This window comes from Garra rufa, chromosome 21 (genome assembly GCF_049309525.1).
Source record: "Garra rufa chromosome 21, GarRuf1.0, whole genome shotgun sequence".
Taxonomy (NCBI): Eukaryota; Metazoa; Chordata; class Actinopteri; order Cypriniformes; family Cyprinidae; genus Garra; species Garra rufa.
Genome location: NC_133381.1, coordinates 18293568 through 18319347, shown reverse-complemented (window position 1 = coordinate 18319347; position 25780 = coordinate 18293568). Strand labels below are relative to the sequence as shown.

The 25780-nt window shown below is 37.6% G+C and overlaps 1 protein-coding gene across 5 annotated transcripts in view; it reads right to left on the bottom strand.

The window, feature by feature from the left end:
* ltbp1 (latent transforming growth factor beta binding protein 1) overlaps nt 1–22836 on the bottom strand; it is a 117320-nt gene extending 94484 nt beyond the window's left edge. For 2 of the 5 annotated variants that reach the window (XM_073826461.1, XM_073826463.1), the window contains exons 1-3: nt 22202–22835; nt 21032–21102; nt 10132–10474 (exon numbers count right to left, since the gene is read on the bottom strand). In XM_073826461.1, the coding sequence (XP_073682562.1) occupies nt 10132–10474; nt 21032–21102; nt 22202–22536 (749 nt within the window). In that variant the 5' untranslated portion in view covers nt 22537–22835. Of the gene's footprint in view, nt 1–10131; nt 10475–21031; nt 21103–22201 lie in introns of all 5 variants that reach the window. The other 3 variants (XM_073826464.1, XM_073826462.1, XM_073826465.1) reach the window with 2 other exon arrangements.
* Nucleotides 22837–25780: the final 2944 nt, after the last annotated feature.

Here is a 25780-nt window from a genome sequence, read left to right as displayed (position 1 = left end):
TATAAAAGTCAGAAATGTGAGATGTATACTTGCAATTGAGAAAAAGTCAGAATTGTGAGTTAAAAAGTCGCAGTTACCTGCATTTTTTTATTCAGTGAAGGAAACGGGCTTCCATAAAAAACAGTTGTGCTGCTTAATATGTGTGTGATGGCTAATAATAACCATTTTATAAGAGCAATAGGAGCTATTTTAACTAATTAGCTTTTTTCTGAGTAGTGAGTAACTTTTGCTTTTACAGTCCACTAAATTTGAATAGCTTGAGAATGCGATGTATATAGATGCAAAGCCATATGAAGCTTCATTCTCAAATTTCACTTGTGGATGAACGTTTAATGCGGAATCAATATGTATGGATCACCCAGCTACTGCTGTTGAAGTCCACAGCTCCATCAGAGAAAAGATGAGAGTGAAAGGGGGATGTTAGAGAGGCTGAGAGGGAGAGAGAGAGAGAGAAAAAGTTATAAACATAAGCTCCAATTCCAGTCTCAACAAAATAGCTGGCGCGACCTCGTACGCTGGCAGACGTGCTGTAATTAAATCGAAAAAAAGATGCAGGGAGTTATTTTTTTACTCTCTGTCTCTCCCTCTCAATCAAAACTGAACGGCTACACAGGTCTGAACTCCAGTGATCTCCAGATGTTGCTTATTTTCACATAAACAACTTAATTCTTCAATGTCCATTTCCCTCTCTACCTCTTTCTTTTCTCTGTCCATCTCCATTTTTTTTCTGTACCACTCTGCCCATCCTCCTCCTCTAATAACATCAGCACTTCGTCCATCTCAGTTTTCCATTTCCTTCTCCCACTTTTTTGACCACTTTGTCTATTCTTCTCTTTCCGCTCTTATCCTCTTGTTATTCTCAGAATCTGGCAGAATCCACTGCAGTTCCTCCCTCGTGCTCGGCGAGACACTACACAGCTCTCTCTTCTAATGAACCCAGTGACCCACATCAGGATGCTTTTGCTCTCTTCTATACCTATAGCCTCCAGGTGGATCTACATTTATTTACTAAACACCAGTGGAACTAATTTAATCACTGATGCATAACATCTACATGCAAATGCTCTGTGATACATTATAATGCTGATTATATCATAATCGCTACAGCTGTTTGAGATCACATAATTTAATACAAAATCAAGCATACTCCACATTTTTTGTGCCAGCTTGCATTTTTGTCTTATTTCCACAACTTTTCCACAAAACTGAGAGGGGAAAAGCAATATTAGCTAATAAAAATCCATAGTTCAGAGTCCAAACAAATGAATCAATATGTGTTCAACTGTCTTGGCGCAGTATTGCATTGAATACCATTGTAAAGTGAGCAGTGATGGACCACAGAGAACTAGGACATCTGGTTATATACAAGGCCTTAAAAAGGAAAGAATATTTCCGATATCAAGCCCATATGAATGACGGAGGGCCTGGAGAGGGTAATATTTAATATTTCCAAGCGATCTCTCCAAATCATTCATTCATGACCTTCACTTGTCTATTATATTTCAACCTCTTTCAATCTGAGACAGATGCGCTGAAAAACAATACTGCAACAATAGACAATATAATTGTTCAATTAACACAATAAAACATGTACAGTAGGCCAAGTGTCCAGCTAAAAATGTGAGCTGTGAGTGCTTGAGAGCGCTTCTGAGGTGCAGCATTTTTCAGTTTGAGACACCTTAGCTGTTATGATATGAAATATCTGTGGAAGTGTTACTAGTATCTGATTTCACAGATAGTTGGTTATGGATATAAAACACAATATAAAGTACTTGCTCTGGCCATTGTTTTAAATGAGTTTGTTGTGTTGTTGTGCTTCTTAATGTCATCTTTTGCGGACCTTTTCACTCAGCACCTCATCACATTACTGTCTGTGAAGTATCAGCTCAAAATACCCCACAGATCATTTATTATATCATTTTGAAAATGCCTATTTTGAGTAGAAGCAGAAACACCTGCCCCCTTTTCCTGAAGAGGGCTGTGCCTTTACAGCTGGTATCTCAGATACTCTGCCAAAAGACATTGGTTTGGTTTTGATTATCATATCTATCATATCTATATTAAACTTCTGATATACAGAAGCACACACATCCAAAGCAAACACACAAAAAGCGGCTGTTACATAAGTTCTCTTTCATGTCTTATGGCGCTTAAACTGTCAAATACACACAAGTTCATGTTGAAAGCACACAGGAGTTACAAAAACAGTCGGTTACAGTATGTCTGTGAAGGTAAACAGCTGGGAAAGAAATCACATGTTTATATTAGATCTGTGTGGCAGCAGCATAATATACAGTAAATAAATCAATAAACCCACTGCTTTCTTGTCTCCTCTGAGGCTGGGACTCTAAATAGTGTTCTGGGCTCATCTGTGGAGCCAACAACAGAACAGTTAGCATGCTTTGCTTGAACTTTTGCAATGGCGTCAGAACTGGTACACCGTTGTCGCTTGCGAAAACAAAATGGCGGCACTGTGGGTGACAATGTGCAGATTAAGATCTCCTTTCTACATCACTAGGGGAGCAAAATCTGAGCTGCTTCTTCACATGCTTGCAGAAAAAGGCTTACCAAAACAGTTACTGGGTTGTCCTTTTTCACATTTTTTTGGCTTAGTAGATGCACTGGGGACCCAATTATAGCACTTAAATGCGGGAGTCAGATTTTCATGACCTTTTGAAAATCTTTAAGATTAGTTGTCCATGCTCCAATTACATTGCAGTCATCAATAACACTCCTATAATGCTAAAAAAATGCTGAGCTTTAGCTAACAGTCACTACCATAATTTAAAAGAACTCATGGACCTCTCCCTTGTTTCTTATTCCCCATGAGCAGGACAGTCCACACTTATCCACAGTGTAGGGTGGCACCTCACTGCATGGGTGTAACCTACAGTAGATGTGACTGACACTTCAAAGTCCCTCCAGATGTGAGAGAAGCAGCAGCGATGAACTCCAGACCTCAGTGATTGACAGGAGTTACAGAGCCAGGTGTGTGTTAACAGCACTGCTCTATTATGGGTGGGTTTTTGTTGCTGGAGGCTAGCGGTTACATCATGTAGTGGTGGAGTCAGTATGTGCTCCTCACAGGGCTGATTACACATGCTCTAAGAAAAGTCTGTAAAATTTGGCCAATGTACAGTGTTAATATAAAGGAATTTTCAGTATTGATGTTTCACAAATGTTTTACCTGTATTTTGAATTACGCATTGCGTTGTGCTGTGTTTTAGGGTTGAAGGAAACTTCAATAGTTTTTTTTCTATGGATTTTTTTACTTACAGTGTACAGTGCACATACAGTAAGTGTACGTTAGCTCTAAGTTTAACTAGAATAAAAAGAGACAAGTCTGTACTCACTGGGAAGAGTAGTTAGTTTACTTCACTAATTAGTGGAACATTTAATTTATCCTGTTAATTAATTATTTATAAAAACATGCAAGCAAAATCCATGATTAATTGCATAAATATTATATTGCATATTTATTTTTCAATAAAAACGATCAATTAATTACCATTTTTAATAGAGTACAACATGGCGCTTGCTAGACCAAGGTCATGGGTTTAAATTCAAGAAATGCTTGAACCGTAAAAACCTTACAAACAATGATTTTGTCAGACTTATGCATAAAAAAAGAAAAAAATTGTGAGGAAAAATAACTTATTAAAAGAGAAATCTTGAAAAATGACTGAAACCTTGTTTTAGGATCTTGTCTTGATTTTTAGATATTTTTTTGCAGTGCAGTAGGCTACATCATTGCTTTTACATACAACAACACACTGTAAGCTTTTATTCACTTTAACTTTTAAGTATTTTATACCAAATTATGATTAGATAAGATGTGAACAACACCTAAACCGGCCGTGTCAGTTCTAACCTGTGGTTTCATCGGAGTACTTATAAGGACCAATGTCTCAACTCAACTCACCTAAATGTCACCTAAACTGCCAGCAAAGGATTCATGAGTTTACTTGAGATCTGGATAAGTCAACACAGAAAAATCCTTACAGCACAAACTACATTGCTTAATCATAACCTCCAACATTAAACACCTCAAATCATTTTAGTCAAACAATAGGTTTAGAGTAAATACAGTGTGCCACACAGCTTGAGCACAATGCTCGGCATTGATCCATGCTCGGAAAATAAGGCGTCAACAGAAAGTGTGGGTGGATCAGGTTTTCTAGACACACATTCGCAAACTCATTCAACTGTAAATCTAAAGGTGTTTTTTTAAACTATAATACTGTATTAATACAAGGCCTGTGCAAATTTACCTCTGTCTTAATTCTGAAGCCTGTAAAATTATCAGTGCAGACAGACTTTTTTTTTCTTTCAGTTGCACACCTGTAAAATCATACTATATGAAACCAGCCTGAAAATGGTCATAGTCAAGTGTTAGAGCTCATTCAGACATCAAAAAGATTTGTTACATGGCTCATACTTGATTCTAATTTGTCAAATGTTTTTACATGTATTTGTTCCGACATGCTTGTCCACAATTAGCCAAAACATTTAGATTCCCCAAGTGTTTGAATAACCATTTCACTGACCTGTTTCTGCGGTGATGACACCCAACCACAGCTTCACTACACTAAACCCACACTGATGACTCACAGCTGCCTGTCACACTCACACCAGCAAATCATTCAATCTGCACTTCAATAAACCTTTCACTCGTGCAGTCGGTTTCGGAGGGAAATGCGGCCTAATAACTGTCATATTTTGACAGTTGCAAATATGCCATTTGAGGAGTAAAATAACAGTAAAAGAACACATGATGTTAAATGTTTTTGTGTGTAAAATTTATGAAAACATAACTCACTGCTGCCATGTGTTACCCTGGCAACCCTGTAAAAAGCGATCATAGGGACAGTAACTCACCAGTTTATTAAAACTGTGACAAGATGGAGCGGCAGGATCTTGGTACTTTAGTGACAAACAAGAAAATAAAATGACTTATTTTCTAGGATCCTTTGATGCACATAAGTGAAATCACTATAGATGTACAGTATATGTGTGCTTTATTGTTACTATGCATAGAGATGTCTGATTATCAACTGTTTATTGATATACAGTATGTCACAAAATGTACACCCCTCACATTTCAGCAACCATTTTAGTATATCTTCTCAAGGGACGATACTGTAACTTGGATATATTTTAGAGTAATCAATGTGCAGCTTGTTTAGCAGTATAGATTTATTGTTCCTTGAAAATTACTCAAAATAGCTGGCAACAAAAGTGAGCACAACCTAAGTGAACTTGTACATGTTTGCACATTGAGCCTGTAATTGTCAATATATTGTGTTAGCACCATTATTATCTGGCACTGCCTTAATCATCCTGAGCAATAAATTGACCAGAGCTGCACAGGTTGTTGCTGGGATCCGCTTCCACTCCTCACGGAGATGCTGGACATTAGTCATATGGTGCTTCTCTACCTTGTGCTTGAGGATGCCTCACATGTGCTTAATAGGGTTCAGGTCTGAAGACATACTTGGCCACCCAATCACCTTCACCTTCAGCTTCCTCAGCAAAATAGTTGTCGTCTTGGTGTGTTTGGGATGTTTGAAAACTGCCATTCTGCTTCAGAATGTACTGTACATAATGATATCCATGTTTCCTTCAATGAACTGCAGCACCCTAGTACCAGCAGCACTCATGCTTGACTGTAGGCAAGACACAAATTTCTTGGTACTCCTCACCAGGGCATCGCCACACATGCTGGACACCATGTGAGCTAAGCATGTTTATCTTATAGTCTCATCAGACCACAGGACATGGTTCCAGTAATTCATGCTCTTGGACAGGTTGTCTTCAGCAAACTGTTTGTGGGCTTTCTTATGAGCCAGCTTCAGATGAGGCTTCCTTCTGGGACAACGCCTATGCAAACCGACTTGTCGCAGTGTGCGGCGTATGGTCTGAGCACCGACAAGCTGACCTTCTACATCTGTGACCTTTAAACCAATGCTGGCGGCACTCATGCATCTGTTTTTTTAAGCCAGGTTCTGCACCTGACGCACAAAACGAGTGCTCAACTTCTGTTCCGAATGGAACCCATCTTGGAAAATCTCTGTATGACACTGACCACTGTAATGTAACTCGGTTTCAGAGTGTTAATGAACCTCTAATAGGCTTGTCCATCTTTGTGGAGAGCAACAATTCTAATTCTCAAATCCTCAGAGAGTTCTTTGCCATGAGAATGAGGTGCCATGTTGAACATCCAGTGGTCAGTATGAGAGAATTGTACTTAAAGCACATCATTTTAACTGCTCTAATACAAGAAACACAACTTTGTGTGGTCCTGTCAAGCAGACAAAAACATAAACATGATGAATAGGACATGTGGCTTTGCATGGTTAAACAACATACTGTTGTTATAACTTTTGTTGCCAGCTATTTTGACAATGGCTGTATGTTGAGTTATTTTCAGAGGACAGTCAATCTACACTGCTATACAAGCTGCACATTGACTATTTTAAAATATATCCAAGTTTCATTTCTATAGTATTGTCCCTTGAGAAGATATACTAAAATGGTTGCTGAAATGTGAGGGTTGTACTCACTATTGTGAGATACTGTATATGATATGTCTGTGTATGGGTGATTATTATAGATAATTATTATGATTAGAGACTGATTATTTTTCAATATTCTTTACTGATTTTCACACCTTTAACATAATTGGTTCTCAAATATCGTGTTAACCATTAAATATCTGGTAATGTCACTGCACCTTAATACTTAAAATACAGTGTTGGCCAAAATTATTAGAACAGTAGTATTTTCACCAGCTAAAAAATGGTTTTAAGTTACTTATTTCTATTTTTTGCTGTAGTGTGGTGGTAGAAAATATCAGTTTACATCTCCAAACATTTATTTTGCCAAAAATTGTAATAATCCAGTGAGAGTGTTTTCACAAAGAGTCTGACAACAGCCAGTGCTCCACACAGAGATCTGATCTCATCATCATCCAGTCTGTCTGGAATGACATTAAAAAACTGAACAAACTAAGACTTTTACTGTACTGTTACAGTAAGTTTTAGGCATTTTGTGTAAAAATGGTGTAAATTGAGGATGCTGTCAAAAACAAATGTCTTAAATCGATATTCTTTATCAATTACCTAAATTAAATCAACATTTGGTGTGACCACCTTTTGCGTTTAAAGCAGCTTTTGCGCATAGTTTTTCAGGTAGCTTTGCAGGTAGGTCTCTTGAAGCCATTTTCACAGTTCTTCTGAATTTGATAAGATAATGATAAGCTCAGATCTCTGTGTGGAGCACTGGCTGGATTATTACAATTAATGGCAAAATGAATGTTTGGAAATGTAAACTGATATTTCCTACACACCTGACACACTACAACAGATAGAAGAAGAAATAACTGACTTAAAACCATTTTTAGCTGGTGAAAGTACTAGAGTTCTAATAATTTTGGCCACCACTGTATAAATGAAGGAAAATAAAATAAAATAAATAATGCACAGTTACCTAAGGGCTGTCTGACTGACGGTTGCAATAAAGCCTTTGTGTACTTCTTGACAAAACATTTATCTTCACAAGATATTAACATAAACAGAAAATTTTATGTAAATACTGATATCTTGACAGCCCTACCTTTTAACACTCAGAGCCTTGTCTTTTTGGCATTTGTAAGCCAAATATTATACTAATAATATAATTAAATATTGATTATATATACTGATACATTCAAAATAACCTAAATATCTAAAATGCAGGAAATTCCTCTTAAATATTGAGCAAGTGTGCCTGCATCTGAAAGGAAGGGAGTTCTGGAAAGTGGCCTACCTCCTCCATACACAATAAACCCTGTGGAAACCCACAGAAGCTTTCGAGGACAGGTCTGGTAGCAATTACCAAGCAGAAACGTCCAAACTCTGACTAAAAATGCACGTCAGTCCCAGCACATAAACTGCTTTCATTAATATTTGAAGTCGAATTCGTCAATATCCTGCCCTGCCACAGTATTACAACTTTTCCTGGAACCAACATGGGGGCAGTTTTGTGGCTTTCCCCCCACATCTCGAGATTTTGACTCAGCGTGTGCAGTCAGTCCGATTCGCTCTGTTAGAAAGAAATAAAGAAAGCCCCACATCCGATATGATTGTGAACTTTCCAGTCGTCTATAGTCGTGGCAGTCAAAACAACCCTGAGCCAGACCCCCAGAACCCCTTCAAAAAAACAGGTCACTAAAGAGTCTGCAGAGGTTTTAGTCAGTCACGGTTAAGGATTCTCATAAAAACTGTGTTTTGAGGGCAAACAAAAATTAAGGCGAAAACTAGGCTGACATCAGGAGTTCACGAGTCACAATTTGGTGAAAGCCCAAGTGTAAGTCATGTAAAAAGACTTCAGTGAGTCAGCCTTAAGAACAGTAGGTATTTCTGTAAAACGGACCCAGGCTGAGAGAGTAGTAGGGTGGCAAGAAATGGGCAGAAACTGTTAACATCTGTGGGTCTGATGTCTGGCATTAACATCAAGCTATGGTATTTATTCCAAAATTACAAAATGGCAAGTTTGGTGAACCAAGTGCCAAAATACATTTACACAATCACTCCAGGCCTTTGCTAAACTAGATTATATATCCTTCAATAAACAATCTGATTAGTATTCTTTACCGATATTCAAACTTTTTAGGTAATATAATTGGTTTCCAAATATCAGGTTTACTAATAAATGCCTTAAAAGTCTTTAAAAACAGCATCCAACAATGCCATAACACCACTGTGGATTCAACAGGAAACAACTGTAAAGTAACTTAAGTGCATACATTATTTGATTATTCAACAATAGTTAAACTTTTTGCATGTTGGTAAGATAGCCTTATTTGTCGTAGCTAAAATAATTTATGATGTGAACCAGGCTTCATGTTGATCTGGTCATGAGAATTCTGCATTGTCCTTTTATTAATAAGCAGGGCCCTATGAAATCAGTTTTATTTTTTTTCCAAATTCCGTTTTTTTCCATTTAAATTTTTTTGGATTCTGATTTTAGTTTTATTTTTCTAGAATTTGTAAATAAAAAAAATATAACTTAAAAAGCATGTCTAATTATCATGAAATGCAAACAAATTTAACAGCAATTTATTAAAGTTTAATAAAAATAAAAAATTAAGGCCCTGTGAAATGCGTTTTATTTATTTATTTTTAATCAAATTTTCCAATAATTTTGTTGATTCTATACTAATTCCATACTCATAAAACATTTTTTAATTTAAAGCATCGCTAATTAATTGATTTTTTAAAAAAAAAATTATATATATATATATATATATATATATATATATATATATATATATATATATATGTGTGTGTGTGTGTGTATTTTTATTATTATTATTTATTCAGAAATACTGTGTTGTGTATATAAATTTTTTTTCTGGTAAATAAGTGCCTACTAAATAATTTATCTGACAAATATTACTTAAAATATAATGTTTTAATAATAATTGTATTATTAGAAGTAGTAGTAGTACTATCATTACAATAAATAGTACATTTGTCACAATTTCTTCAAGTTAAACCAAACTTTCATTTTGACGGGTTGCTGTGAAAACCTTTATTACGATTTATTACGTGTTTTTCTCAGAAGAAATGGTAAAATGCTCATGAAGTGACTCTTAAAGCAGTTATAGAGATTATGTTTATGTGTTCATGTACTCACATAATTGAGGCGACAGAGGCTGAAAACAGTTGAAGCGTCACATGCTTCAGTATGTGTGTAATAAACAAAACCCCATATCTGTGCCATTCATTCACACAGAGACGCGCAGAACATTAAGTATTTGTGTGGCTTAATATTCACAGACACAAGGCCATGTCTTATTTTGATTTAAGTGTACTGACCTACTTCAGATTTAATCATCCCAAATTTAGCAAATTCCATGACATTCCACGTTATACAATAAGTTCCATTTTTACGAATGGATTCCATGATAAATCAAAGGGTCCTAAATAAGTCTAAACAATTAGGAAAGTTTTGGCCTGTTTGAAATGTATTTCCTGACCTAAATGACCAAATTTCCATAAAGTACAAAGCCAAACAACTATTACAACCATGACGCAGTATTATGATAGCAGGACGCTATAAACGACTGAATCTAGTCATCATACTTACTGTGGTTGATAAGGAATAGGTCCGTTAGATGACGGCTTCATGGAAAGGCTCAGATGTCCCATGTTGGTGTTGGGCAACGGTAACGGCACTTGACCTTGACCTTGTGGGAAGATCTGCTGAGGAATAGGACGCTGGGGAATTACATTATGACCGTTGGGGTATCCATTCGCATGACCTCCGTTTGGAAGTCCACCATTGGTGTGTCCATTTAATGGTCCAGTTGGATGAGAGGATGGGGGGAGAGTGGTCTGTTCACAGGACTTGCCTTTAGAGCCTGGCTTACACACACAAATGTGGGGCCGCAAGCACATCCCTCCATTTTTGCATGGGGGCGAGCAGTTAGCTGTAGCAAAGAGAAGAAACATCATACAATTAAAAGATGGCATATAATACAATGAATATAATATAACTTTTTAACAAAATGCCATAGTTTTTGTACAGTTTTTATGTGGTGAGAAACAAAATATATAAAAATGACCAAAACTGTTACTGTATCTGCACAGATTATGAGAGAAAGAAGGAAGAGAACGAAATACAGGCAGACTATCAAAAAGAGCAAGAGAGAGGGAAAATGAGTGGATAACAGGGTGTTGACTTGTGGTCTGTAATTACATCACTGAGGAGCAGGAACAAAGCTGTCATTCAACTACAAAGAACCTAGCGGCCTTTGTGGCCAACCTACACAGACTTGCATACACACACACACACACACACACACACACACACACACACACACACAATCAGGGCAGCTTGCTGCTCATCAGCAAATTTATAGTCAGTCATATTAAGTGATTGAGTGCTGCGGAGATTCCTAAATAAGAAATGGATCAGTGCCTGGTGCTCAAGGCAGATGTTAGGAAGGATGATCTCATCAACAGTTTCTATGACATCTCAGTGAAATGCAGCTGCTCTACACAAACCACTATAGACAGGCATCTTATCATCCTCATATAGCTGCAACAGACATGGTGGTGCTTCAGATTTCAGAGTACAGTAGATTATATGTGACCCTGGACCACAAAGTTGAGATTTATACATAATCTGAAAGGTGAATAAATAAGCTTTCCATTGATGTGTGGTTTAGAAAAGGACAATATTGGGCCCAGATACAAGTATTTGAAAATCTGGAACCTGAGGGTGCAAAAAATTTTAAATATTGAGAAAATCACCTTTAAAGTTGTCCAAATGAAGTTCTTAGCAATGCATATTACTAATCAAAATTAAGTTTTACGATAGGAAATTTACCAAATATCTTCATGGAACATTATCTTTACATAATAACCTAATGATTTTTGGCATAAAAGAAAAAACAATCATTTTGACCCATATTGCAAATATTACAAATATTCCTGTGCTACTTATGACTGGTTTTGGGGTCCAGGGTCACATATACAAATAAACATTATATAAAATTAAATCAATATTTATGTAAATTTATCGTACATTTAATTAAGTTATGATCGATATAAACAAATTAAACTTAATTTTTCACAATAAAAAAATTGCTTAATTTTTAAATCTTCTCCAGATGCTATCTAAGGGAAAGTTTATTAAATTTAGCTGCTTTTGAAGACTATCCCCAAACACATACACACACTTGTCAGAAACATTTTTCCTTACAAGCTGGATAAAAATGATCATTTACTGACCGCAAATTATTATACACACGCCTTGTGACAGAGGTGAGAGTGATTACATCAAACATGACATCATGAAAACCACTACCCCGGTTTGGACTTTTTCATTTCAGTTGACATGACCCACAGCAGGGGATTTCTGTTTTCTTTTCCACCCTCACTAGGTTTCCCTCCTTTTCCAATGTACCTCATTGGCCCTCTGGGGCTCAGGGTTACAAAGTGAGACGGCCCATAGAAATGGAGTACACACACGAACACTGTTCTTGTTCATATCATGCCCTTGTACGCCTCCTTGTACGTGTTAGAATGTGCCAAAATCCTGCCGACAATGCCAAAAATTAGTAATATCATCTCACCAACCCTCATGACTAATGCTGTGGGTGGGCTACTGTACAATGTGGAGGTTAAACAGCACTTCAAACAAACCTTCCTGCTGACTAAACTGCACAGCACCAAAAAAAGAAAGCTAGAGATAAAGTTAGGCCTCACAAAGACAGAGCAGGAAGGAAAGAACGACTGATAAAGCACGTGCGAGAGAGAAACGAGAGGGCGATGTTGCTGACTCAGATGACCGGGCTATGGGGAGCAGTGCCGGGTAATTCCAACACGTCCAGCTTCTTATTAGTTTTATCCCTCAAGTCAATATTGAAATCGGTGTTAAATGTGTTGCATTGTACCCTCAACGTGCTCAGCGGTGTAAGAGCTCACACACAGCTGAATGCGCCAGACAGAATGGTCGATAAGCCCATTTCAGTCGGCTAGTATTTCACAGCAGACACGGAGCCAATTAAAGGCGGCTGCGGTCGGGCCATTTCTCCGCTGAGCTTTATACGTGTAACACATCTAGGAGCTCATTCAAGAGGATCTGTATGCTGCTGAGCACTCCCACAGCTTTACCGCCTTCAAACGCATTGAATCTGAAAGGTACAACTTGGATTTGCTTGGACAAGAAAGTAACATGTGGGTTAGCACGCTAAGCTACTGCCCTGAGGACTGAAAGCCTGCAGTGTGAGCAGACAGGAGAGGCATTTCACAAGTTGTCGTGGAGGCAAACTCTTCTCAAACAAGCCATGCTTTACTTAAACTGGAAAAATAAGCATTTTTATGAATCTTAAAGGAAAGGTTCACCAAAAAAGATCATTCTGTCATTATTTACTCTCCATCATGTTGTTCTAAATATGTATGACTTTTAAGTTCCAATGTGTTAGAGATATTTTACCCAAAAATTGAAACTCCACACCATTCGTTCATCTTCTTAAGATATTTTTGATGAAATCTGAGAGCTTTCTGACCCTGCATAGACAGCAACGCAACTTCTACGTTCAACGCCCAGAAAGGTACTAAGGACATCGATAAAATTGTCCATGTGACATCAGTGGTTCAACCGTAATTTTATGTTTTCTTTGTGCACAAAAAGTATTCTCAAAGCTTCATAAAATTACGGTTGGACCACTGATGTCATATGGACTATTTAATGATGTCCTTATTACCTTTCTAGGCCTTGAACATGGTACACTCTTAAAAAATAAAGGTGCTTTAAAAGGTTCTTCAAGCAATGCCATAGAATAATCGTTTTTGGTTCCACAAAGAACCATTCAGTCAAAGGTTTTTTAAAGAACCATCTCTTTCTTACCTTTTTATAATCTGAAGAACCTTCTTTCACCACAAGGAACCTTTTGGTTCTTCAGATGTTAAAGGTTCTTTAAGGAACCACTTAGACAAAAAAGTTTCTTCTATCTATGGCATCGTGAAGCACCTTTATTTTAAGAGTGTGGTTGCTTTCTATGAAGGGTCAAAAAGCTTTTGAATTTCGTCCAAAAATATCTTAATTTGTGTTCCAAAGATGAGCGAAGGTTTTACAGGTTTGGAATGACATGAGGGTGAGTAATTAATAACAGAATTTTCATTTTTGGGTGGATTATCCTATTAAGTTGCACAACTATGAAGTAGTTCCAGATTTTTTGACCAGATTACATTACTTCACTTTGTCATGTACTTTTTCCTAATGGTGGCTTAGGCTGTTTTAAGAACATCACGGTTGGTTAATAAGATGCAGGTGTTTGTATTGAATTATCACATGCAAATGTGGTGCAACAAGTGAATTCAGAAAAACAACAGAATTGAGCCGTTCTCCTTAGTTCAGGTTCATCCCAGCAGGTTCCTCAACCTAGTCACCTGTTCCTCTAGATCTAGGACACTTTTTCAGCACGGACGGCCAGGAAAAACGTATCCGTCTCTCTGCCGTGCTGTGGAGCCCAGGTGAAATATTTTCATGTTGTGTTTTATCTGGCGAGGACTGTGAACGCTTGGGCCGTGTTCAGTTGAGGGACAAAATAGACTGAGCAGTCTTTCAGCGTTGAGCTGTGCACACATGCCTGAGCTCAGGAAAAACACTCAAACACTTTAGATGAGCAATATGAGAAATCCAGGCTCAGAGGGAAGACATGGGCATTCACTGCATTTTACATGTTGTAAAACTTGTAAAACAAACTGTAAATTAGATGTAAATTATGTAGGTGCATTAAATTGAAGCTGTCATCGATGCAAAGATCATCCTCTGGCCCTAAATTTTCATTATAGCTTTTACCATCCGCAAGCTCTTCGGTGCTACACAGTCTTCCATTGTGCGTACAAATTAAATCACCCATCAACCCACGGATGTCTGAGAAACACAAAAATGCTCTGAATGTTTCCTGATAAGCTTAATCCAATAAAATAACCCAAGGAAAGTCTGAGAAGCTTCTGAATGCATATCACATGGCGAATGCAAGCACGAAAACTCCTCAGGGAAAGGAGGACAACAAAAGCAGTAGTCATTTTGCAGACTGATTTTGCTCACTTCATGACCTCCGTTCAAACAACTTTTAAACATGTTTGCTGGCTTTTCACAATCACATTCAATTATGTTTCTCAGAAGTCTGTTAAATAAGTCAAGCCATATTTTAACACTACATCCTAACCGACAAGATTCCAGCAACAAAGCCATTTTTCTGTCTGGTCCTGGATTACCATGATGCTTTTATTGCTTGATGCTTTATGTCCGGTTATGATAAGTATAATTCTTTGAAAAAAGGCCATTCATCCACAATAATTTCTGTTCTTCAGCAAATGGTTGCACCAGCTGGTCTTACTACGAGTTAGTCTGTTCTTCAGTCACACCATTTGTTCTTAAAGGGTTAGTTCACCCAAAAAATACCTTTTTTATCTTTGGAACACAAATTAAGATATTTTTTGAAGAAATCTTCCTGACCCTGCATAGAGAGCAACGCAACTACCACGTTCAATGCCCAGATAAAACAGTCAACCGTATAGGTTCAACCGTAATGTTATGAAGATACAAGAATACAATTTCTTCTCTTCCATGTCAGTCTTCGACGCGCGTTTATGAGAGTACCATGGCGCATGTGTATAGTAGCTTCAGAAAATTAAGGTTGAACCACTTATGTCACATGGACTATTTTAACAATGTCCTTACTACCCTTCTGGGCCTTGAACGTAGTTGCGTTGCTGTCTATGCAGGGTGAGAGAGCTCTCAGGTTTCATCAAAAATATCTTAGTTTGTGTTCTGAAGATGAACAAAGGTCTTACAGGTTTGGAACGAATGAGGGTGAGTAATTAATGACAGAATTTTCATTTTTGGGTGAACTGTCCCTTTAAAGCAAGATTTAGGCAGTAGGTAGTACTCCGTAAACTACTGTGTAGTTAAACCATTACTGGTCCTATAATCTGCCTTTAAATTTGTGTTAAGAAATAGTGCTGTAAAACATTCAATTAAATTATTTAAATAAAAACCAAATTCCCTGCTGAAATGACACAAAATAAAAAAATACAATTTATACATTAATTAAATACATCAATTATAATGATTTAAGAATGGTATCTAAAAAAAGTAAATCAATTAAATAAATAATATAGCAAATTAGAAATGTTGATATTTCCTTTAATATTTTTTGCACATGCACAAATGACAGGGTTAAGCACACTGGAAAGTTCACTGTTAAGATCGGTTTCATGACGGATGACTGCTAAGGACTAAATTATTCACATAAAGTTCACTCTCTAAAAATATAAACAAGTATAGATGTCAACATCATTTATCTGTCATTTAAAACATGAGCTCACTGATCCAATCCAATTGGTCTTTCAGTATATTCCAACTATTATTCCTGGTTGAAGGCTTTAGTAAATATTTAGTTTAAATGTAGGGTTATGTTTCAGCTAAGTTTAATGGTGCAATGCTCAAATATTTAGTTGTGCAAGTAAGTTGGTACTGGAGCTGGTGCAACAAGTAAGTTGGTACTGGTCCCTGGTTTACATTGTCATTTTTTTATAGGACATGATGGGCCAAAAATGAACCAGGATTAGCACTCTTCCTGTTCTGTTGGAAATAAAGAACTGGAGTGCAATATCCTGGTGGTAAAATAGAACGGCCAATATCCCAGGGTCCCTCTGCACTGTACAATAATAGGAGAGCAAAGCTACCTGGATGACTGACAGCTCCGGATAAAACACTTCACCTATGAAGTTCCGTGCAGCTCGGTGGAGCAAGCCAGGAAAAACAAAAGGCATTTCTATTTAGACGATTCTCTTTGTTTGCACCTGAGCGAGGTGAGTGTTAAAACCTGAAAAATCAAACCCCATTAAACATTTAGCTGGAAAATTTACGATCAGGTCTATTTTCTGAGACAAGACAGGTGGAGAACGGAGACACAGTGATCTTAAAACACAAATGGAAAGGAAGATATATAGAGACAGGGGGAGGTACTGACTACAACCTGGACTTTCTCATTTCCCCCCTATATATGAGCAATGAAACTGATTAAAAATGGTTGACTTCTGATTAATCCTTGCCACTATGTCCCAGTCACCATAAATTACAACATCTAATGCTGCTGTCAGATGAACGAAAAAGGTCATACTTCATTCTTAATTTACTTGAAAGCATGTGTACACAGTGGTGACCCCATCATAAGACACATGTTTATGGGCTGACTCCAGCGATCTGGCAGAAATACTGGATTCTGTACGTTTATGAGAATAACCTTTCATGAAAGCGCACCAAGGCTGGCAAAACATAAAAACAAATGGTTTAATGACAGCATAGTGGTACTGTATAACAAAATAAAAACAATATAAACCCAAGATTTCCTGAGTCAGCAGAAAAATGGTGCTAGAGACTCTCTAAGGTATTAAAGAGGCTTCCCTTTTCCACACTTCAATTTTCCTGCAAGGTCTTCCATTAAAAACGTTCTGTTACATTTCAGCTCAAATTTAAGGGCTCTCAGGCCACTCACTGTGCGGCTGACATCAAACTATAGATGCTTCCATTGAAAATAAAAGGGATGGCTGAAGCAGGAATGTGCTCTGGGTTTGCTCCAGATGGCCTGCAAAGTGATTCCTCTGCCCATGTAAACAGGGAAACAGGGCCTCTTTCTGTAAACAGGGGGTTTTCTTTTTCTCCCTCTTTCTCTTTCTCTATTATATATATAGAGAGAGATTTTAATAAATTAATATGATAATCATAGTATACATACATACACACGCATACATACAGAGCTGGGTTGTAATTGATTACATGTAATCTGGATTACATAATTAGATTCCAAAAATTAAGTACTTGTAATTAAAGTAAATTACATTTTAAAATACTCATAATCAGGCTACAGTTACTTTTTTATTGATTACATGATTACATATTCACACAATAGCAATACATTATTTGTCATTTATTGATTCTCTCTAATTCCTATTTTTTATTGTTTAGATTTTTCTTTCTAAAATAGTCTACCGCTTATATACATTCACACATAGACTAGTCACTAGTCAAGTGGCGACAGCATTTGATTAATGGATTTACAAACATCACTTCAGGTTTAATAGTGTTTCAACACTGCATCAACTACTGATGAACACATTGAGTTTTATTTAAATTATCACAGTAGGTTAACTATGCATTATGTATTATTGAAAGGCTTTTGTCTTTCAAACTCATTAAAACGCACAAATTCTCGTTATTTCTTCTTTGCAGAGCAGACATTGTCAAACTTTTTGTCATCAGAACCTTTTTTACTTAATATATTTACTTTAAAGGGGAGGTCAATTAGACATAGTTATCTAAAAGTAATCTGATTACATTACCTAAAAGGTGTAATGGATTACAATTTCTAAGTAATCTACCCAGCATGCGTTCCATTACAGGCAGACTGTACTGTGCTATTTTTCAGTGACTCTGGTTGTAGGTTATATCGTTCTGCCAGTAGGTGGAGACAAGTACTTAAGTCAATAATTCAACCAATTTGTTCAAAAAGCTAAATTATTATATCATTAATTATTCACCCTCAGTCATTCCAAACCCATAAGACCATTGTTGATCTTCGGAACACAAATTACAATATTTTTGATTAAATCCAACCAAAAATATTTGATTACATTTCTCACCCTTCATAGACAGCAACACAACTAATACTTTCAAGGCCTAGAAAGATAGTAAGGACTAGTGTTGTCAAAAGTACTAGTCTAGTACTAGTCGGTACCGAAATATTTTAAAATGTGATGATACCAGCTATTCCTGCTAACATTTTGAGCACTGTTGAGTGGATACTCACCTCTGATTGGCCATTGTGTTCATGCACTTAACTAACATGTCTGTTATTGGCTACAATGATCAAAGCTTCCAAAAGTTGTTGTAAATACACGTTTCATGCTTTTCGAACTCATCCAGGAGTGTTGACTTTTCACTGACTCTCAAATTTTGAAACTGATCGACTGAAGTTATGGTTGCTCGCTCTTCATCACACGCTGGCTGTTGTGAACAAGCTCAGGACAGTTGACCATTGCAGTAAATCAGAGGTAAAAAAATGATATAAATACTGTTCAGTTCTTGCACAGACCGATTGTTTCATGTGTTAAGACAGAGTTTAATTTGTTTGTTTTTTTACTCTTAAAGATTTGGTAACCGTTGACTGCCATTATATGACTGACAGACTGCAACGGTTTGAGTTCTACTGAAGAAACAAAGTCACCTACATATTGGATGCCCTGGGGGTATGCAGATAAACATCAAATTTTCATGTTTGGGTGAACTACCCCTTTAACACAGATACAGACATGAGTGTTTGAAAGCCGCGTCTGTACTTTTGACAACACTAAGGACATTGCTAAAATAGTCCATATGACATCAGTGGTTCAACCATGGTACGCACTTGAACGCACAAAGACTGACACAAAAGAGAAGAAATTGTTTAATAAAGTTGTTACTTTTGTTTTCTTTTTGTACAAAAAGTATTCTTGTAGCTTCAGAAAATTAAGGTTGAACCACTGATGTCAAATGCACTATTTTAACAATGTACTTACTAGCTTTCTGAGCGTTGAACGTGGTAGTTACAATGCTGTCTATGCAGGGTCAAAAAGCTCATCAAAAATATCTTAATTTGTGCTCCAAAGATGAACGAAGGTCTTAGAGGTTTGGAACAACATGAGGGTGAGTAATTAATGACAGAATTTTCATTTTTTAGATGAACTATCCCTTTAAGCTATCTCAAAAAGAAAATATAACAAGCATTCTTAGCAATATAAGTCTTAGCTTTACAAGAAGCACTGCATAAACCAAGATTGTCTACAGCTTAGTAGTTCGCAGACAACCTCCCGAGAAATAAACTCATATCCATCAAATATAGACCTAGAACCAAGACTGACTTTAATGTATGAGAAAGATGACTTGGATGAAATTGCCTGCATAATCACTGTACACTAGTAAAATGTACACCTGATGTTCGACGCAAAGGCTCCAAGACAAAACACTTTGTCAAAATGCAGCAGACATCCAAGACACAATCTTGGAGGCGCCATACACCCTACACACAAAGAAGTCAATTTATCATTCCTGAAAAACAAGAGGAAGGAAGGAGGAATGTCACTAGAGACGGGGGATGTAGACACAATATTGATTGTCTAGGATATGTGTAAAAAGGTGGGCAAGAGGAATGTGTGCTTGAGGTAAGACTCAGACAGCTGGTGGAGGTGTAACTCCTGCTTTTCCCCAGTGGCCTCTTCCACACATACAGTGGCTGGTTCTTATATAACCTACTGGCAGAAACTCACAAGATGAGGAGAAACTGATCCAGCTCTTCCACTGCTTTATCATACTCTCTGTAGCCTCAGAATTCCTCACCTTTTGCCTCTTATCACTGTGTCCTCCTCTCTTTGTTTTCTGTAATTATATTTCAAGTTTTCCCCTGTCTACTTTCTGTCTGTTGCATTAACTGAAACTTCAGATTTCTGTCATGTCTTGCTATTCCTTTCTTTACAAATCCCATGTTGGTGTTCTGTTTTTTGTGTGTGTGCAATAACTAGCAGACTGCAGATTAGATTTGCTTGTAACTTGAGCATGTGGTGATACACAGAGTGTTTGCTAATATATGCTATCATGAACCATCCGCCGCCACCCACTTGAAATCTACACCTATGATAACAATACACACCCTCCTTCCAACCACCCCCATCCTTCCGCTTCAGATCTCACTGAGACCATTTTAACTCCATTCACAGGTGGGCACTGCAGCTGTCTGTCTGGTTGTTTAGAAAGGACACCATAAAATGTCTCAGCATATGTCAAGTTTTAACCACAGCAACTGCATGTGGATTTAAAGAACAGTTCACTTAAAAAAAAAAAATTTAAAATTGTGTTATTTACTCACCCCATTCAATGAAAGTCAATGGGGTCCAAAACAAAACATGAACCATCTGATCTTTTTTGTGCATTTCGCAAAGAATCAAAGAGACTGTAAATATTGACAGTTCTTCACACACATTTGTATCCAGAGGGCAATTCTAGACAGTATTATTATTCCAAGGAGACTATGGAGCAAGACAAGAATGAATGTCTTGCTCAAAAAAGTGCATAGCAGTTTTGTAGCCAAAGGGGCATAAGTGTAAATCCAAACCCTCAGTATGTGATCAGTAAATAATATTGGGCAGGATTGTTAACTCCTAGATGATCTCTAAATGCGATTGAATCTGCAGTTTGTGTGTTAGCAGCCTAAACCCTTCCTAATCAGACTTTTCTACGCCGTTGAGTTTAAAGACTAGTTAGCTACTGATTTCATGTGAAACCCTCAGGCTTTAGCAAAACAGTATTAGAATAAGCAAAGAAACCATTCTGGATTTGACTTTCAGGGTGATTCAAGTGTGGTGTAGTGCAGAAGAAAGACCTGAGCGAACCCGAGCACATGCATGCATGATTCAAAAGAATCGTCATAACTCACGTTTAGTGCAGCGCTGAGATCCCGGGGTCTTGCTCCAACCAACACAGCACTGCCCCCCACAGACGTTCACTCTGCAATGACATCAAGAGTCACACTCACACAAAAACCAAATGGACCTACTAACCTTACTGTAACCCCCCCCCCCCCCCCCGGTCAATCTCCTTGCCCACCCAGAGCGCTTTCTGACGTAAGTCTGCTCTCACTGATGTGACATGAGGGCCTGGGGCCAAAGCTGGTTGAGGCTCCAACATAATCAGCCCTCTTATTCCCACTGTGCTATTTCATACAGTACATCAGAGGAAAGCGAGAGGAACCGATCCAAAGCGCAGAAAATATGAAGAAATACAGGGCTGGGATATACTCAGTACTCTTCGTGATTGTAGGGGAATGTGGAAAAATCTTTGTGAATGGCCTGCTGAAACTTTAAAAAGGGCATTGGGTTCATTGGTAAGGGAGCCGGTAGCCTACATTTTAAACTAGCTCGCGTGGCTTCTTAAAACAACAGCTGTTACTGTGGTTTTTAGAACATTTAGGATCACAATAGACTGGTTGCCTTATCAAATTTACCGCTCTGTAGTGACATCTGGCTGCTAACATCATTGGCAATCAATGCAAGATTGAAACTTCTAATGGATCTACAACACTCACTGTTTGTTTGTTCAACAGTATTACATTGGTTAAGTTGCATAACACATTACAATGGAAGCATCACTTAGTTTTTAGAATCATACAGAACTTTCATATAATTTTTAATTCTTATGTCTACTTTATTTATTCTTATCAAACTGTAAACTACAGACAGCCCAATAACCGGTTTGATTTACTAATATTCGTTATTAGCACCATTTGGTGGGTCTCTAAGGAAAATCATTCAATAGTGGTATTCACAGATTAAGTCACTTTATAATGTTACTTTTGGATAATGAACTGAAAAATATATATAAAACATTACAAAATAACACCACAATATCACAATATTCATAATGAATACTGTTGCATTACTGTTGTAGCTGTCTAATGGCTATTTAGATATTATTTTGTCTAATAATCGGTAGTATGGTACACAAAAATAGTTATAATTCTACATATAAATAAATAAACTCTGAAGGCTACTGGTCGACATTTAATGTAAAGTGTTATGTACACGAACATATTTGGCTGTGATCTTACCCTGACATTTTTATATGATGGCTGGTTGTGTGTCGGCCAGGCTGCGCGTCCTGGCGTATCGGAATGCTCGGGTTCGGGTTCGACTGGTGACCCATTCTGCGGGTCCGGACCTGGCCGCTGAGGCTGGCTTTGAGCTCCACATTGTAGGAGTGCGGCTGTCCCGACGCTCCCGAGAGCGATGAAATGGAGCTCACGTGAACCCCGTCCGTACCGCTCGGTCCCGGCTGTACTACGTACAGTTTCCTGAAGCCGCTCTTATCCGCCGAGAGCAAAGCCGGAGAAATCAATAACGTTAGAGAAACAATTATGTCCCACATGAGCACAGCCATATCCATTGGAAGTGAAAGTGTTGGGAAAGTTTGAAAGAAGCCCTCTGTGCTATATATACACACTATAGATAGAAAGATACAAAAATAAAACTATAGAAGTGCAGCTCCACTCTGTCGCGTGTGAAGCAGTTGTAAACCCTCCCGCGCTGTCATCTATTCGCCATAAGAAAACACTTAGAGGCAAACATAACTTAAAAGAGGGGAAAAATGCTTGGAGTGAAAGAAAGTTTCAAAGCACGAAACGGAAATCGGGGAAAACGGGAGTCAAGGCGGCGAGAGAGCTCGAGCAGAAGTTTGAAAACTCTCAGAAAAGTTTGAGTGCGTGTGTGTGCGCAAGGGTAGGAGTTTGTGCTCGGGCTCCATATAGCCAATCTCCTGCAGACATGACGTCAGGGATGGAGCTCTTATTGGAACACACATGTGGGGCTGAACCCTTAAACCAAAGGCTAAAAACTGAGGAACTCTTTCAGACATATACATTTGAACGTGGGGGTCCTCTGTAAAAATGTCAGATAAGAGCATCCATCATAAGTCAAGCCTGTCATATAGAGTGCAGGCATCAGTTCCACTCTTCCACACACACACACACACACACACACAAAATAAGATATCCCAGTGCTTGGTTCTCAGGATATTACATTGGGCATCAGCTGGGGACTGAATATTAATATTGTTTATACAAAAGTAACCAGAATTTCCATTAGAATCAAACACTGGCTGTGCCTGCATGCAGCCTATAATGCGATTAAGCCAGTGCTGCGATTAAAGCTGAAGTTCATGTAAACAGAATACCATAATTATGCACATAATTAGAGTAACCATAATCACAGTATATGCTTTAACCACATTTTTTTTCCAACGTGTGCATGTGAGGAAGAGAAGCCACATTTTGGAGTAGATCAGAAAACATAATATTAATAACGGTTGAAATTTAATGTAAAGTGCGACATTTCAGCTATATTTGGCTTAGATCTTACCATGGCACTTTAATGTGGTTGCTGCCTTACATGACAAGAACATATTGATGGTCAGAAACACTGTATGGAAATATTTTAGTAGCTTATGTAATTGACAAGATTGTTGGGTATAGAACCAGCCAACATTTTACATTTAAAGCAGCCATAGCAGCAACTAAATGTCAGTAAAGACACATGCCATAGCATGTAAACAAGTTTAAATAGATTTGTCAATGTAACAAACATCTTAATCTGAAAAATTCCTTACTCAGATTATTGGCAATAATTGGACTATTAAATGTAAACTAATATTTCCTACACACTATAGCAAAAGATAAAAACAACTGACTTAAAACCATTTTTAGCTGGTGAAAATAGAAGCGCTAATCATTGGTGAAAATAGGAGCGCTAATCATTTTGGCCACCGCTGTACATTGTAAATATATCCATTGAAATGTATTATTATTGTGGCTTTTAATAATAACCTGCCCACATTCTGGCTTACTTGTAGCATATGTCCCAAAATACCATAGGATTTGATGGACATAAAGCATTTGAAATTAGCTACAAAATAAAAAATACCCTGAAAGCTAGTCTAAGCCTTGCCTACACTTTGGCTGGATTTAGGAAACTTTTGGGCACTTTAAAGCTGGTCAGATTGGGACACCAGCTTGACAAGGAGACCCTGTTGAGGGGGAAAACATCTTAAACCAATTTAAACTGGCCTTAGATGGTTTTGGAGGAAATGTCTTTAGACAACCAAGTTGGAAGACTGACCAGCTTCACTCTTAAAAATAGAGGATTTTCACGTCAATCGGCGGCACTGAATCTAAACAATGCCACTGAACTAAACGAAACTCACATATTTTGCTGATTATTGCTTTCGAAAATGGTCAATTATTGTCATGTCTTGGGCTGTACTAATCGTCAGACTGGGAAAACCATTTGGAATACTACAGACTGCCAGAAGAGCAGATTGAAATCTGTTTGAGGAACAAAAGGCATTTGTGGTTAGCCAAACTGAACCAGGATTTACAGGGCAAGAACCTTGACAACATTTATGTTTGTTCTTATCATTTCTGGTTAGGTAGGTAAAATATTAGGCCAATATTTTAATTAATACTGCTCATACGTATAGTTTCCTGCTTACTAAGTCCTTCTCTATATGATTTAGCAGCTTCCACAAGTTTTTTTTTCTGTGGTTTAGACAGCATAAATTAGCAGAACAACGTATTCTGTAGTACAATAACCATGCAATCCATGCTATTGTTTACATCCGGGTAACTGACCAAACCATGACATAAGTGCAAACCCTCTAAAAAGTTTCTCTAATGGCAGATTATTCCATGAATAAATTTTAGGGTTAGTTCACCTAGAAAAAACAAATTCCATCATTAACTACTCACCCTAATGTTGTTCGAAACCTGTAAAACCTTCGTTCATCTTCAGAACACAAATTAGGAGATATTTTTGCGCTTTCTGACACTCCACAGACAGCAATGCAACTATGTTCAAGGCCCACAAAGGTAGTAAGGGCATTGTTAAAATAGTCCATGCCATCAGTGACTCAACTTTAATTTTATGAAGCTATGAGAATAATTTTTTTTTTTTTTACTTTATTCAACAATTTCTTCTCTTACGTGTCAGTCTTGAACGTGGTAGTTGCGTTGCGGTCTATGCAGGTTCAGAAAGCTCGGATTTCATCAAAAATATCTTAATTTATGTTCCAAAGATGAACGATAGTTCTATAGGTTTGGAACGTGAATGAATTTTCATTTTTGGATGAACTAACCCTTTAACATCCATGGAAGCCTGCCATTGCACAAAAGGTTCTTTATAGTGTAAGAAGGGTCAATATATAATTAATATGTTTATTACACTAAGCAAAACTGTACTTTTAAAAACTGTTAACTGAAATGTTCTTTAAGAAACTCAAATTGGTTCTATCATCACTGCAAAAGCCTCCTTTTGGAAGCCATTAATTTTTTTAAGAACGTTGACTAGGCGGTGAGACCATCTAAACCAACTAATACCATTTTAAAGATACCTTTATCTCTCTCCTGCCATTCGCAACACTATTGTAACAGACCTGCAAAGCCATCAGAACCGTTAATTTATTCTGCTGATTTACTTAAGCAACACTTATTGAGTAACAGTCAGAAACACTGAATCAATGCGGCCCACGATGTTCGATGCAGTTATGTGATCCAAATGACTTTCTCCCTGCAGCATGCCTCACTGCTTACCAGCTCTAAATCTGACTTTGAGAGCCTTCTGCCCATGAACGGGGACCC